The sequence below is a fragment of the Anarrhichthys ocellatus genome, unplaced genomic scaffold (assembly GCF_004355925.1).
Source record: "Anarrhichthys ocellatus isolate YVR2014 unplaced genomic scaffold, GSC_Weel_1.0 scaffold188, whole genome shotgun sequence".
NCBI classification, from domain to species: Eukaryota; Metazoa; Chordata; class Actinopteri; order Perciformes; family Anarhichadidae; genus Anarrhichthys; species Anarrhichthys ocellatus.
This window is the reverse complement of record NW_022280218.1, coordinates 63,671-80,509: the sequence shown is the minus strand read 5'-3', so window position 1 is coordinate 80,509 and position 16,839 is coordinate 63,671. Positions and strand designations below refer to the sequence as shown.

General features: G+C 40.7%; 1 protein-coding gene across 1 annotated transcript in view; it reads right to left on the bottom strand.

Annotated features, from left to right (window-relative positions):
* Positions 1–16,839, bottom strand: part of LOC116400654 (ectonucleotide pyrophosphatase/phosphodiesterase family member 2) — a 32,299-nt gene that overhangs the window by 5,452 nt on the left and 10,008 nt on the right. Inside the window, exons 8-20 of the mRNA XM_031878583.1 lie at positions 16,292–16,411; positions 15,621–15,676; positions 13,449–13,514; positions 12,240–12,312; positions 11,967–12,075; positions 11,642–11,767; positions 10,937–10,968; positions 9,654–9,781; positions 6,034–6,109; positions 5,323–5,410; positions 4,973–5,142; positions 1,134–1,179; positions 762–901 (exon numbers count right to left, since the gene is read on the bottom strand). Coding sequence (XP_031734443.1) covers positions 762–901; positions 1,134–1,179; positions 4,973–5,142; positions 5,323–5,410; positions 6,034–6,109; positions 9,654–9,781; positions 10,937–10,968; positions 11,642–11,767; positions 11,967–12,075; positions 12,240–12,312; positions 13,449–13,514; positions 15,621–15,676; positions 16,292–16,411 — 1,230 coding nt within the window. The remainder of the gene's footprint in view (positions 1–761; positions 902–1,133; positions 1,180–4,972; positions 5,143–5,322; positions 5,411–6,033; positions 6,110–9,653; positions 9,782–10,936; positions 10,969–11,641; positions 11,768–11,966; positions 12,076–12,239; positions 12,313–13,448; positions 13,515–15,620; positions 15,677–16,291; positions 16,412–16,839) is intronic.

The following is a 16,839-nucleotide window of genomic DNA, read 5'->3' as shown; positions in this document are numbered from 1 at the left end:
ATTGGCCGATGCAAAAGTATACACCCCAGAACATTTTAAATCAATATGTATCAAGTGTGAAAAGGTTAAAGGTACACGTTTTCACCGTCTTTGGCAGTGTACTGAGATAAAAAAGTTCAGAGAAGCAGTGAGAGATTGTATCCAGGTTATATTAATCCTACAAATTCCTCTAGACCCAGAACCTTTCATATCAGGCTATGAATATCCTTTATTGGCCAAAAGAGTCATTGCTATAATGGAAAAAGGTTTGTAGGCCCAGTATGAACAAATAGGTTTCTGAATTAGCTGAGACTCTGCCTTTACATATGCTATCGGGGGGGAATCAACACGACTCTTTCACAGCCTCTAGGATCCCTTCATATGTTATGAGGACAGACTAAGCTCATATGATGGAAGACAGAATATTCTACTGAGAATATACTACAAGTAAGTCATTTTTAAACATGAATGCAAGATCAACTTGAGCTAGTGTGTCACCCTAATTCTTTTAAATACATTATATTATACATCGTTGGAAATAATGAGTGTGGCCACTGTAGTATTATGGGAAATATGAACATATTTAGAGGGTCTTCATAGTCTTAATAGCGCTGTATTTATGTAAGCCCCAATCAAAGAAGAGTCGTGATGTTTCTATTGGTGATTAAGACTAAAACTCCACTACAGCATCTGGCATGCTGTCCTCTGAATGAGGTGCCTTTGCTGCCAGTTAATATTCACACTAACGTCCTTCAGGGCGAAGAGCACAGGATGAAGAGTACCTGTTTGCTGACGGCGTATGACGTCCAGAGAGGCATAGAGAGCGCCTCGCTGTAGCCGCTGATGTAGTCACTGTGGTGGAGGATGGAGTACTTGGTACGAAAGAGTACAGCAGGTCGGCCGTACGGCAAGTTCCTGCTGTCTGAGAGAGGGGGAGCATGGGGGGGCGGGGGGCAAAACAGAGATGTGGGACGAAACACATTTACAAAACTATTTACGAGGTGATAGAACAGCAACACGTGACGCATCATTGTGTGGATAGGATCATGATGCAGGTTTACTCGGGACACGGTGGATAATTTACTGTATTTTTACAATTTAAACAAGTTTACATATACAAAATGATATTTTCAGTAACATCGTGAAAGACTGACCATCCATAGCTCGCCTCAGTCGCTGGTTTAACTCCTCCACTTTGTTCTGTAAGAGACAGAGCCAGAGTGACTCCAGGTTATAGCCTCGTACAAGGGTCACTTTCAAACCTCTCTGGCCCCTACTTTTTACACGCAACTGCAAAAAGATCGGAGATTGAAACAATCTCTTGCCAGAGATCTTCATGGGAATCAAAAACACAGCACAAAGTGACACACTGCAGAGAAGGGCTGGGTCTCACTCACTCACAATCCAAGCTATTCGGGAAGTAGATCTCAAAAAATACACAGACTGCGTCTAGACCGAGAAGGGCGTCAAGTGTCAACATTAGACCTTGATGGAATGAGAGGTTGCCTTTTTGTTGGCATGTTATCTACAGATTTAGTTTGAATGGCTTGACTTGGAGGTGAACCGAGTCCAGCTCTGCAGCAGAAAGCAAAGATGTAACATGATTCTTTACGTTCTTAAGGAAGCTGAATAGAGACCCGTGATGACACTTTGTCTTTTCAATGTGACTTTTGTGATCAGATGCACCAGATCGGCACTCTGTGTCCACACTTGACATTTCAATGTAACGGTGCCTGATCTATAGAGGGATGGATATGTGTCAAAGGAGCGGCTTTAAAGCGGTGAATAAACACATTCCCTTTCCTATAATTCTTCACAAGAAAAGTCTCCTGTTATTTTTTGCCTCTTACTCTGCCTCCCTGCAGACTTGTTTTAAAGTCGGTGATAAACTCAATGAGAGCCCGGACACCTCGGCAGGTGGTCTGGCTGATCGGATCCCAATGCGAGCAAGATCCGATTTCAGGGCGTCGGATGTGTCCTGGCACGATCGCAGGACAAAAGTCACATTGTAAGGAGAAGTGGAACCACGGGCCGAAGACACAACAAAGCAATCAGATATTAAGATACTTTTTTTTACAAGTCAAACAGGCTCATTCCCACACTCACAGACAGACAGACCAAACAAATGATAAATTAACTGAGGCTGATAGGCCCATGCAAATTAATCTTTTTACAGGTCTGCTGTGTAAAAAGACAACGTTAACTGCATTTCAAAAGCAAAACAAAAACGTTTTTTTTTTTTAACAAAAAAAAAAAAAAGACAACATCTGCATTCAGTCACTTGCTGAGCCATGTTTGGTGAATGTACTGCTGCTTATGCACAATTTCTAATTTAAAAAAAGGTAACAATACAACAAAAATAACGACGACTAAAGACTCTTCAGAGCAGACAGTGATGAAGTTTGAGTTGTACTTTTAGTATCCAAGAAAAGTCAACAGATCACAATAAGATAAAGCAACTGATCCTCTGATGCTTCATCTTTCTCATCACGTCTCAATCTAAAGATCATTGGACATTACAGTCATTGGACTGAATGGAGGGATGGTAGATAGTTCCTTTTAGCTCCCTCATATCTGTAAAATATTATGAAAATACCAGATTTGTAATTTAGGGACTACAGATGTAAATGAGCTTTTAGCTATATCTGGTGCAATACATGTATAGTGCATTGTCTCTGTTAAATAAGCACAAAAAATAAAACACATAAATACAATGTTACTGAGGCTTAGTCCACACGTACGCGGGTATTTAAAAAAAAACACAGCCTTTTTTATGTGTTTTGGCTTCACACCCCAACAGTATTTTAGGTTAAACTGCTGCCAGGGTGAAACATATATTGAAGATGCATGTATGTATTAAGAGCACTGGATTCACATAAACGGAGGAAAGAAAATAACTCTGGATTCCGCTATTTATGCATTTAACAACTTTTAGGACCTACCTAAATAAGAGATATTTAAGTGTTCATAGTAGGAAGTTGATGTACCCCCAAAGACATTCATCCGCTGAGTTACAGAAGCTTCTTTTCCAATGCAAGTCTCTCACTGCTTTGAAGCAGTGTTTAAAAAACACTGTTGAAAAAAATGCCTGTGTGTGTGGACTAGGCCTCAGCAGGAACACAGGCAGACTGAGCATTGCTTGAGTGGTCTCAAGGTAAAACACAGTGAAGAGAAGGAGAATGGTTGGCCTCTGGTCGGCAACACAGTCACATTAGTCATCCTCTGTTGAACTATGTGAGGGTCCAGTTTGGCCCGTTGGAATCAATTAAGCATCATATAATTCTTAATTGACTGTGCAGCTCTCTCACAGGAAGAGAGAGCTGTAACATAAGGTGCAACCCCAAGAGGTCATGATAAACGGGTAACTTTTTGAAAACATGCTGACTGGCAGTTTTACTTACATTTAAGTATTTTATTGTTTCTATACGCTGTAAGATAATAACTGAGGGCTCGGTGACAGTATCACATGTGTTACAGATGTATGGTCATCACAGCAAAACTGCCTTGTTGCATGGACTCAAAACGTTATCTTTATCGTCACATTAAAGTAATACGGTGTCATTTTTGGAGATTGGCTTGTTAATCAACTTACCTACAATATATTATGCAATCAATACCAAAAGTATCCATGTATCCCCAATCATTTCAGTGCCCCATGCCAACAATTTATACGACACTATGCATAGCGACATTCATTCTCACTAACATCAGGCCAAAATACACTGCTTTTCTAGTGTTTCCACTGATCGTTTAGAAATCTTACCAATGTCATATATATTATATCTATAAGTTTCCGACTTAAAGGATAATTCCAGAACATTACAGCTTTCATGTTATTTTTGTAATTGTACTCATTATGACCCTATTCACACCTGGTATTAACAGCTGTAAGTACAGTTGGGAACGCGCCCAAGACACATTGAGGGCGCATTGAAACATGCTGTCTGATTTCTATTTCAGTCAGTTCAAAGGAAACTGAGAGATTAATATATTAATATAACAACTGGGCTATTCACGAGGGCCCATGCTGTATTGTTTTGATTTCTTCTTTAGTTTAGTTTTGACTTTTAACTTTAAGGCACTGGAAGTGCATTGCTGCCTCCCGCTGGTTAAGAACAACAATGCATTTGGTCTTTGCACGTGTTTATTTGCATAGAGAGCATAGAATCTGAATTGTAAGTCGCTTTGGATAAAAGCGTCTCCTAAATGACTGTAATGTAATGTCAAAGTGAGATCCGATCACATGCGATCACTCCAGAGCGGAGACACATTCTAATACCAGGTGTGAACCATAAACTGTCTATAAGAAGTAGACGTAGTCACCGTGAGGTCACCCATTGGTTTGTGGACTACAAACGGCATTTTGGCTGTCTCCATCTTGGCCACGCCCTAAAGCATACTCTACTTTATGGTCTGTTTGACTCTAAATGGACCATAACTTACTAAATGAACATCATGCTGTATTGAAGAAGACTTGAAACTAGAGATTGAGACCATAAACTCATGTTTACTGAGGGAATAAATCAAGAGAGAAGTAGAGTCATTTTCTCATAGAGTTCTGATCCTTTTGAGTTACTTGTGTTACCAGACTTGAACTCAGCAGTTACTTTAGTGAATACAATACTGTCAAAACCATTGAACCAATGTTCAAACCTATGAATATTAGAAGATCAGAAGTTGTATGGACTAGATTTTTCCTTTAGGCGCATACCATTTACTACCTGCTATCATAACAACTACTTATTACTATTCAACTTTACAGCTGCTTACACTTCATGCATTACTTACTGACTAATTTATGGTGTGTTAGAATAGTGTTAGCGTGGGGTTCCATGGCGGCAGGTTATGAAGATGAGAATGATTTTGGTTTCACTGTTGTTATCACTAATCTAAGTGAGCTTGACAGACAAGCCAATCTCCTAAAAACTAATATTCTTTTCAGCAGTGGACAGGAAGCCGGGCCCGGGTCTGCCACTGAGTCATCATGGCTGACCTTGTCTTCGCAGTTGCAGCCCAGGTCGTCTGTTCCTGCCGGACCAAGACCAGAGGCTGCCGGCCTCGAAACCTCTTCTGGCATGGTGGGCCTGTAGGTGGGGCTTCTCAGCAGGTGGTTCAGACTGCCATGGGTTCCATTATTGGGGGCTGGTTTCAGACCCAGAAGATCTGAGAGCAGGAGAAATCAGCTTCATGTCAGCCAAACGAATTAGTGGAGGATGTCACACATACAACACCACTTATGTTGTGACTAGTCTACTCACATATTCATTCAAACACATTTTGGCTAGTCCTAGATGACTAGAGTCATAGACATGCACACAATAACTAAATAAAACAATGCCTTACCACACATGACATTATAAAGCTCAATGTTTTCAAAGGCTGGAACTTTAGTCTTGAATTTAAATGTAGGTCCGTACCCCAAGAAAATAGTCTGAAAATGAGAGTTGATGGCACAAGTCAAACGATTTGTCACAAGAAATAAGTTAGAATTAGGGTGACCAGATGAGAATGGCTGAAACTGGGGGTGGGCGTGACCTCCAGTACATTACATTCAGTGTCAGCGAACAGTAGCGATAATAATAGTAGTATTCTTTCCTGCAGCTTTACAAAACATTACGTTCGGATCTCGTTCGGAAGCAATAATCGGTCCCCTCCCCCCCACTCGACCCGGTACCTGCAGTAACAATTTTGCTTTTTGTCTGGATGTTCATCGTGCTCCATGTCAGCAATGGATGGTTTAATTTCTATCAGTAAATGTGTTCATTCAACAACATCATTGCTATGCATCTCTGCTGTGCCTAGTTGTTTATCAATTTGCTGCAGGACTGTACACGGCTAAAAAATGACAATTAATTACTGTAGGCTACGGACATAACAAATAATGTTTCACAACTATCAGTATTTATTGTTTTATTAGGCTAGAACAAACAAAACACAGGTTAAGTCTAATTTTTGGACATCTGGTCATCATCAATGTTTAATTTGTGCTGCTGCACTGGACATAAAAAGCCAGCCAGAAAACAACTTCATGCCACTGTAGATTACCAAGAGTACCTGCATGCTGTTGATTTTATTGTCATATCCATGGTCACCAGAGAAGCCACAGTGCCTCTTGCCTTCAGGAACTCTCCTGTAATGAACAGTATGAATCAATCAATCAATCAATCAATCAATCAATCAATCAATCAACCAGAACTGGCTGGAATGTTCAGATTATTGTGTCAGATGACCGAGAAAGTTTTGGCAGCAAAAGTCACAAGTCAAAAGCTAAAATATTGCATACCACACCAACCAATTTTGTTTTATACCGCTGTTATTTGCTGCTCAGCTAATTTGTTGTATTCAAGTTTCTTTTGGCAACTCTTAAAGATGGCCACTCATCAGTCATGTGAACCAAACTGTGGTCAAATCAGTTCAATCAAGTAGGAGAATGAAAGATCAACTTTTAGAAAATTTACAATCTTGAACTTTGAGGATCTATGAAAAAAATATTCAGGATTGCTGAGACCTAAATATATGCCTTAAACTTGCATTATCTTTAATGGCCATCAGGGGGCGACTCCTCTGGTTGTATAGAAGTCTATGAGAAAATGACTCTACTTCTCTCTTGATTTATTACCTCAGTAAACATTGTAAGTTTATGGTCTCAATCTCTAGTTTCAAGTCTTCTTCAATACACCATGATGTTCATTTAGTACATTATGGTCCATTTAGAGTCAAACAGACCATAAAGCAGAGTATGCTTTAGGGCGGGGCTACTGTGATTGACAGGTCACTACCATGGTGGTGTCCAGTGTGGAGTTGTCTACGTTTTCGTTTTACAACTTTAACCCTTTGTTTTCAGTTCATGAAATTTTTTCGGTCGCCTACAAATGTCTTATTCAGCATTCAGTTGTACTAAGCTCCACCTTTACGCGTCACTTCTGGTTGCAAAAAAACCAAGATGGCGACAGTCAGAAACCAAGATAGCGATAAACCAATGGGTGATGACTTGGTGACTACGTCCACTTCTTACATATATATACCATATATATAGACAGTCTATGGTTCTTTCTCTTAAGGCAGTAAGTTTCAAATGTTATTGAGTATGATAGAAATCTGGGGTCAAAGTGGAGAAAGCAATTCTGACTGAAATACTGAACATCGTTACATTAACCTCAGAGGTGGTTTAGAAGTACCTGATGCAGTGCGCTGTCAGGTCCACACAGGTTTTTACGGGTTAAACCGTGGTGTTAAATACAGTTGAACTGCAGCATTTTGTCAGTATTCACCTACTTTAGCCCTCGGTCCAGGACAAGCACTCCTTCACACAACCCAAGCCAGAGTCCTCTAATTGAAAAACAGGCACTTTTAACTAAGTGTCCATTAAAACACTACTTCCAGTTATACATCTTAATTTATGTGTGGATGTGTGTGTGTGTGTGTGTGTGCGTGTCTAGGGGGTGAAGCCACAAGCATGTTAAAAATGTAAATGACTAACTGACAGGAAAATGAGACAAACTCGGTGTTTCATTTGGAGAACAGTTAGTTGGTTTGAGATTTACGCAGACATCGTCTTACATACAGTATATGTGCCTGTGTGTGTGTGTGTGTGTGTGTGTGTGTGCACGTGTGTGTGTGTGTGTGTGTGCAAGTGTGTGCGTGTGTGTGTGCAAGTGTGTGCGTGTGTGTAAATGCTCAGACACTCTGCTCAAAGCTCCGGTGCCAACGATTAACCCGTCTGTCTATCTGAGCTGCACTGAAACCTCAAAGATGTCTTTCATTTAGCAGCTCTGCGTGTAGTGTGTATGTATATGTGTGTGTGTGTGTGTGTGTGTACTGAGACAGAATGTAGCTCTCCCATGGTTCACCAACCCAAAACAGCATGACAGCTCCATGCAAGGAGGCTGTTACTCTGACACACACACACACACACACACACACACACACACACACACACACACAGCGAGGTGGTTTGTTTTCTCTTTCAGTCCTGATGACTTCATGGTTTACTTTGTCACTGAATCACTGCAGCAAGACTTTTCGCTGCTCTACATCAAACGGCTGTCAGAGTTCATTTTAGCTTGTCATCAACGTTTCAGCAGCTGCACTTTTGAAAAAGAGCTGTTTTTTTCTGTTTTTTTTAACACTAGTGTGGCTCTGAACGGGACATCTTAAAACTTTTCAGCACTACACGTGTTAATGATGCGTCGATAGCAGTCCACGTTAGCATAAAATGTGTTTTTAAGTAAAGCAAGATGTGCAGTAAAAAGCCTCACTGACGGGTGGGCTGAAAATGCCACGTACGTACTTACACTGACTGAACACAACATTAGAGCACTTCCAGCAACAAATTAAAACCAAATTAGCTAGAACTTCTAACTTATCTATTAATTATCAAATAATTAATAAAGAAGTTAGAGGGAGCACCTTTTTCATGATACGCAGGCAGATGAACATGTATTATAATAATAATTGATAGTAAGTCACTGACTCCTGCAGTATTTATATGATGTGCGTGTGTCCTTGAGTTATGGCTCTAAGAAGAAGGAGTGAATGATGCAAAGGGTTAAATGAGAGACCATGGCTTCACCTAATCTGTGAACTTCATCAAAGGTTCCAATAATACATCCACAATTAGAATAGTCAGTATGAGACAAGCTTTCTTGTATTCCTGGTGTTATCACACATATTTTAAGTTGGGTCTCATGTTATACAGTTACAGGTCAAAGGTGTGAAGAGAGATATATCTCAGCCCACATTTCTGGGTTTCACAGTGGAGGTGGAAAGTGTGTCATCAGAGTTTATTCTTCCAGTTTCCTGCATACATCTTCAATCTGAAACATTTAAGATTGATTTATTCCATTCAACACTTTGGTGGATGTCTGTGTTTGTGCTCTCAGTGAACTTCTCATGTGCTTATTATCTCCGCCAGGAGATCATATATTCGGTCCTGTGTGTGCGTGATTCCATCCCTGTGTCTGTCTCCCATACTCCCATCAGCCCTATATTTAATCAGCTCATTCATGCTCAAGCAGCACCCACCGTGGTTGCAGTGATTCAAACTTTTTGAAAACACGTTTTTTTTGTCTAAATATTTTATTGACTGTTTTATACCGTCATTAGCGTCAGCAATTAGCAAATCACAGACTAAACCAAGCACTGACTACAACGTAGCGTGTCTTCTCATGTCGGTGGGAGGTTAGCTATTTAGCTGTTAGCAGCCAGTGGTCATCAGAGTCCTGCTGTGTGTTCAGCTAACAGAGCTAACAGCTAACAAGGCTAATACAGCTAACAGAGCTAAGAGCTAACGGAACTAATCACACAACAGGACTGACAGTTTCTGTTCAGAGGAAGCATTAAACAGTCAACATAAAGCGTGACACAGTGAACTGCAGTTCAGCTGCATGGAGCGGTGCAGACAGCCTCATCAATTCAAATGGAAGCGTATCTGTTGCGTGAGATGAAAATGCGCCTGATACACTTTCAGTCAAGATGGGGGGGCAATTGTGGTTTGTGCTGTGTCAATCAAACATTACAGCAGGGGTCGTTGCACTTCACTGAGAGCACTTGTCTAGTTTGTACTGTATCTCCAATTGGCATATTGAAAGGAGTGTCAGTTTTTACAGTTGTCCAGTTTAGCTTTTAACACCATGCATGTGTTCTTACTTCTTGTAGTAGAGGTAGTACTTTACCTGGCAACGTGCCACTTCCTCTCCACTAGCAAGTGAATCTCTTCTATGCGCCGGTTGTTGGCGTAGTGCAGTCTCTTAGGCAGGTGCTGCTTCAAGTACGGCTTAAAGTGCTGGTCTGCCTTCTTACACTGGAACAAAGAAACAATCATTGGTATTTTGATCCTATAGGAGCCAATCAGAGAGGTGACACACCACTCAGTATGCTCCACCAAATACATGCTACAATAGCATAATTATCTTTTTAAAATATAACTTGTACAAATGCACAGAGAGAAAAGATATTAAGCCAATGTGGAAGTCCAGCTCTACAGAATAAGCCCGACTGTTTTTTCTTGATTCTGAGCTGAATTTTAAATCACATGTCAACAACGTTACAAAGATTGCTTTTTATCATTTAAGAAATATTGCAATAGTTAGACCCCTCCTCTCTTTGGAAGATGCCAAAAGGTTGACCCATGCCTTTGTATATTATCTCGTCTAGATTACTGCAATACACTCTATACTGGGTTACCTAATAAACATTGATAGGCTGCAACTTGTACAAAATCAACAGCGAGAATGTAAACAATAATGAATTAAAGAGAACGTATTACATAACATATTATAACAACATTAACGGTTTATTGTAAAATTCTTTTACTTGTTTTTAAGGCTCTGAATGGTTTAGCAGCTTCCTGCCACTCCGACTGCTGATCGGAGTACGTTGCTAACCGTTCCCTGAGGTCATTTGGCAACTTCTGTTGATAGTTTTAAGAGAAAGCTCAAAACTATTTTTTATGATTTTGCTTTTAATTCATTCCACCTTTTTCTAACATCGTTGTTATGCCCTGGCAGCTCTGTGCAGCTCCTTCAGCCACCGGTTGATTCACCCCCGGTGTGTGAAGGAGAGGTACCGCAGGTCCTTCCTTCCTGCCGCCGTCAGGCTGCACAACCAGCTGTGCTCCCAGTAGACCACACAACACTAACAATCTGTGCAATATAAGTACACTGTGCAATAAAAAAAAAAATACTCTGTCTGTATATATAATAGTTTTATTTTTAGTCATTGTGGATTTTTGTACTTTTTTACTTAGTTGATATTCTTTACTGTTTATTACTTATTTGTATTAATTGTTGCTCTTGTTTTTTACTCTGTATCTTGTGTGCACTCTCCACTTTGCTGCTGTGATCCTGTAAATTTCCCCACTGGGGGACTAATAAAGGATTATCTTATCTTATCGTATCTTATCTTATCAGTAAGTTCACACAAGTTCAATCATTTTTCATGCAAGCCGAGTACTTACTGTTAGATTTGCAACAACAGCCTTGGCGTCATCTGAAATAAAGAACAATGGTCAGACTAGTGAAAATTGTTAAGTCCAACAAAAGAAACATACTGTCCTGTATATCTTAACAATGGACTTTAATAAAAAAAATGAATGAACTGCAACTTGTGAGAAGTGGGTTAGTAGGACAAATAAATGTAGACAGAAACGTCTATTTCAAAAGGACAAGATAAAATGCGGTGAAGTTGTTCCATCGCTCAGTAGCCACTGTAATTACTGTGCATGCTGCCAATGATCACATCAGAGGCTTATTGTGTCGTGTCTGATGATGATGATGAAGAAGATGTTCTTACAGAGCAAAAGCTCTGAATACAACGTAGTTTGCATTGATAATATAAATAACTAATAGATATCACAATAAAACTTCCCCAGTTGATTTCTTACATCAAGACAATCATTTTTTCCATTACATGTTTTCTGAAATGTTGTGTTTGAATATGCAAAAGAGGCAATATCTCTAAAAGAGACAAAGTTGTAAAATAAACACCTAAATGTGCATTTTGGATGTTTTCTTTCTATTGACTCGTGCATGAAAAAGCAATGTCTTCGCCTGTAGTGTCTCTTACGTGAACGGGAAAAAGACAAAGACAAAACAAAAGAGGACGAAAAAGAGGATGAAATATCTCAGCAAAAAGTCAATATCACGAGCTTTGCTCTTCTCACATTTAGGGTTGTTCAGGTATCTCGAGCGTATTCTGCCCAGAGACCCGGGGACGAGGATGATGTCATCAACGTTGGTCATGTAGTTGCTGAGGAACTCGGTGCGATCACAGTGGGCCTCCTCCATACCTGAGAACACACAGGGGAATGAGTGGCTGGCTGGTGAAACCTATAATGAATTGAGTGTGCGATTGTCTCTGTATTTAAGACGTGTGCCTTTGAGCAAAGCACTTCGTCCTAAATTGCTTCAGTGGAGCATGCATGTAATGTGCTCTTCCAGCATGATGACCTTACACCACAGTGTGTGTGTGTGTGTGTGTGTGTGTACCATGATCCCCCACCAGGATGATGTTGACACAGCGGTGCAGTTTCATCTGTTTGAGTCCATCCATCAGTTGGCCGACAATCCTGTCAATCATCCGCAGAGGGTTGTTCAACTGAAACACAGAAAGGGAGTGAGAACCCACTGTGTGTGTGTTTTGATAAACAATACACACAGAGAGACACTATAGGGGTGTGTATGTGTACAGTTAACATGCGCTTTCTGTGCAAACGCACACATCCCGACACACAAGCACAGATGCATTTACACAATACTCACTTCTGCGCTCATGGGCCCCATTTTGTGTCCGTATGTGTCCGGTTGTTCAGAGTGCATGGCGTAAACATAGGGCCTGAAACAAGATGGAGATGTGCTTATGGTAGTTGTAGTGATAGTAACAATCGACAATAAACAGGTGCTTTAAAGTGCATCACTTGCAGTGGTGGAGACTAAGTCCCTTTACTCAAATACAGCACTTATGTGCAATTTTGAGATTGTACTTTTCTTAAATATTATTGTATGTTACTTTATACTTCTACTCCACTACATTTCAATGGAAATGGAAATGACTGTAGCTTTTGCTCCACTACATTTATTTGACAGTTATAGTTTACGTTTCAGATATTAAATAGATAGTTTGAATGTTTTGAAGTCAGGCTGTATGAGGTACTTTTCCAAAGTCAGTGTATTACCGACAGCAGATGGCATGCTGACCGTCATCTACTGGAGGTAGTGCACTGACCAGGGCGTGGAAATAGGCAGGCAGAGTGGTTGCACTGGGGCCTGTGGGGTGGGAGGGGCCGTAGAGAGAGCTACTCCCAGTACAATAGCCTAAGGAATCAATTTGACTGGAAAACCCAACATTGTTGGTAAAACATATATCGCTTAATGGTGTGTGTGTGTGTGTGTGTGTCAAATGATCTTATTTTTGACAAAAAAACTAAAACTTAGAGAGAAAAAAAAGTGGTTATCAGAGCTTTGTTATCAATCATCTCACGACCTTCAGATTAGTCTGGTGACCCTTTGGAGGGGCTACTGATCCACCACTGTCAGGAGGTAAACAGAGGCATGAGTAAGCATGGGATTAACAGAGTCAGTGAACGTCTCATTAGCCGTGATACGTGCATGTCATTAATAGATGTAAGGAACAGGATTAGCCCTCACGTAACTTAAACCTAACATTCCAGTTTTGAGTCAAACTTTATTTCAGTATTTTAGGTTCGAATAACTTAGCTGCAGAGTCTGTTGTATTCAGACCAGCTGGGAAATAAATGTACTAAAGAGCAAATTGGTACCAATGTATATTTTCTTTCTGAGCACCCGGCTGTCCTACTGGTTTACATCACAGAACTAATGCAATACAATGAAAAGTGTTTTTTCCCCACTCTTCCTAAACTGTGGCTGCAAAGAAGAAGAAAAAAAAGAGAAAACAGGAAGATGAAAGGCAAATGTGAGACGGACCAAAAAGAAAAGAAAAACTGATTTCACCTCTCCCCTTCAGGCAGGTGGAGCCACTGCAGCATGGTCAGTATCCGCCTCTCCAGAGAGATAGCACTGGAACACAAACACACAACAAAGAGTAACATTGGTTAACATTTAAATAAAACCAATAGCTGCAAGTGACAAACAAGCCATGGCACGAACACAGAATTATAGTGATAGACTCAGATTCAGGTGCCCTTCATGACACATTAAACCATTAAACTCCAAACTGTTCCCTCTGAGTCTCAAAGAGCCTCATAAAGTAGAACACACTTGGAGCCCTCTGACTGTGTCTGAAAGTCAAAAGGCTGCCTGTGTAGTGATAAGGCCACCAACCAAGCCGCTGGCTGTCATACAGTCCACAGCTGTCAACCATCAAGCCCGGGATTGAGGCCCTGAGCGATGTACGAGGTAGCGCGAGGGGGGGTGGACGAGGAGGTGTGGTCTCGCTGCGTGAACACTTGACAGCAGGTTTGATCCCTTTCTGCACTTTTGTCTATGTTCACACTTTCAACAACATTTCCCCTCTTCTTGTTTTATATACTCTCTTTCTTCTTCTCTCCTCTTTCTACGCTCTTCTTGTGGTTAAGGGGGGGGGGACCTCCCAGAAAGCTGAGCCCAACACAGACCGTCAACCAGTCAGCCAATGATTTAGCAATAATCCCTGGTCCCCATTACCATGCTAATCCCACAGTGGTACTATAAAAACGGGGGTTTTCTCAGCCACACAGAAATGTCAACACACTCTCTCCGTGTCCCTGTCATGGCCACAGTCCTGTCTCACTCTCGCTTTCTTCCTCACGCACCTCTTGTCAGTGCCAAGTGCAAGAACAGCACTGTAAACCGCACGCTTCGGCCCCCACGGTTCCGTAGGGCGGCACGTCTGCGACCCCGATTCACAGAGGAACCCTGCGTAGTGTAAACAGGCCCATTTCCCCAAATTGCTGTGAAAACAGCCCTCTGCTGAGATCTGCCTCCCCGCTTCATCAAAGCCGTCTCTGTGCCGATAAATGTGGGCTCATTTGTGTTCCACACACAGGCTACAGGTGTCACTACAGCGGCCCGAGTGGGCAGCAGGAACATGAACGGGCATGTTCTTGTGACTTGTTTTGGGAATTTTCCCACCAAATAATTTACAGTTCCGGATTTATCAGTGATAAGATGTGTCCGCAGTGGTATTTAAGGCACATTAACACCATAACCTCAGGTTTATAGGTATGAGGACACTGATAACACATGATTGGCCAATATGTCTCATGGTTGTAAAGGTTCCAATATCAATACAGGCCAGAGAGCTTTGGCTATTTATTAATGTGTTCTTACCTGGTGCCAGAGTGCATACATGACAACAAAGAGTGCATTCAGTATATTAAACAAGCTGACATCTGACTCCCTGTGAATTTTGTTTACAACGCCTGATTCACTTATCGGGAAACATGCACAAATGTAAAAATGCCAAAGGCAACTATTCTAGATCTGCGGAAGAGTGTTAGGGCCAGTCATAAGGAAAATTATTTAATTATTATTTTTAAATTTATTTTGCATCTTGAGAATAAAGTCGAAATGTTGGGAATGAAGTCGTATTTTCTGTTTTATTGCTAAGGATTAAAAAATATATATATTTTAATTTGCATTTCAAGAGTATGTGAAAAATATTGACATTAATATTAATAAAGATGAAATACCATTTCGAGAATAAAGACGACATTTGACATTAAATCGAACAATAGCATTAGCGCATATACTAGAATTTCGACTTTATTCTAAAAATCCAAAAATAAAATATAAAATTCTTCCCCCTCTCCTTTTTGTCCCTCATGGCTCTAATACTCCCTACTACCGTACAAAACAGCTCAGACCAAAGAGAGCAGAGTTTAAAAGTACTGTACGAGAACTGCATCGGAAGCTTTAAGTTGTGCTGACTAAGCAGCTGGGTGGCACAGAGAGGAGAGGCTGTCTTTGCAAAGCATCCACCCAGCTGTAATTCCCAAAGGGAATTAATAAGGGAAAACAATACTACAAAAGTGTTGAAAAGCAAAGGAAGTCATTTACTTTCAATTCATGAAAGATTGACTTTTTGGACATCCAGGCCTCATGCAGAGCACCGACAAAATGAACTGAAAGGGCAAGCCATTCAGAAAAACATTTAGCGACAAAGAGCAGCAAATGTAGACTCACACAGGCCAGAAGAAGGTGGCAGCCTTCACTCCCTGCTTGAGCGCTGTGATCCAGATCTAGGAGAGAAACAGTGCAGTCTTATTTTATCAGTCTGATATATTTTAGGAGGATGCTATCGGAGTGTTACCCTGAACAAAATCATACAGTAGGTTGGTTTTGTTTTGTTTGTAAACCATTTTGGAAGACACTGGTAAAGCCTCGTTGGTTAGCAGTGCATCCTGACTCAGTATTCTGTCAAATAAAATCCTAACACAAGTAAATCCACTAAAGTAAAACCCTGAAGAGTTCCAGACCACTTAATGTCAACGCTTTGGTCTTGCAAGAACTAAAAGTGATCCCAAGCCAGATTTCATAATATCATCTGTTATTAATCACTGGATTATAAAGCTTATCAGTTGTGGTTTCGTTAGATCTGAGTCCCGCCAATCATACTGTAGTTGGCTTCAAAAGAAAAGTCTTTAGTGCCTTTGTTGGCCTCTAATCTGTGATCTGTCAGATGAATTTGAAAAACACTAACGTTCAAAGTCATACATAAAAGTTATTTATCGTCAAAAACAAAAGGAGAACAGGAAAAAAAAAATCCTTGTCAGCTCACTGATGAAATACAATTATAGTGTTGATGAACTACAGATGGTAAAAGACAGACTACAGAGAGAAGAGGCTGCACTTACCGGCTGTCCTCCCCACCAGCGATGACTGAGTTTCTCTCGGCTTCTCAGGGTGAAGGTGGCATCAAACACGGGGTCATGCATGGAGTTGCCGATGATACCATGAGACTCTGGGTAGAGACCCTGACAACGATTCACACTGAAATTATGCCTCGGCCAATATTTGTCATGTCAGAACTGTACTTGACTGGTCTTCTTTTCTCAGTGTTGGCTTCAAAAATATGTAAAGCTACAGTTGGTAACTTTTATAAAAAATAACTTTTTGTCATTTTTACTTAAACTGTCACTGAGGTACCTGTAATTTAATTGTGTATCTATTTGAAAGGCTCCTTCTTTCTTCTGAACTACATCTTGGTGGGGAAAAAAGGACTTTCACCCAGGTAACTGCTGTTTATGTCCCTCAAAATAAACATTGAGTTTGCAATTGTTACGCAACGTTAAGACATTTGTTACATGACCCTACGCAAGAAAGTCCGCTAAGTGTGGTTGTTATCTATTTAAGCTAGGTCACGCTGTCAGGTCAGGCTGTCAGGTCAAGCTGTCAGGTCAAG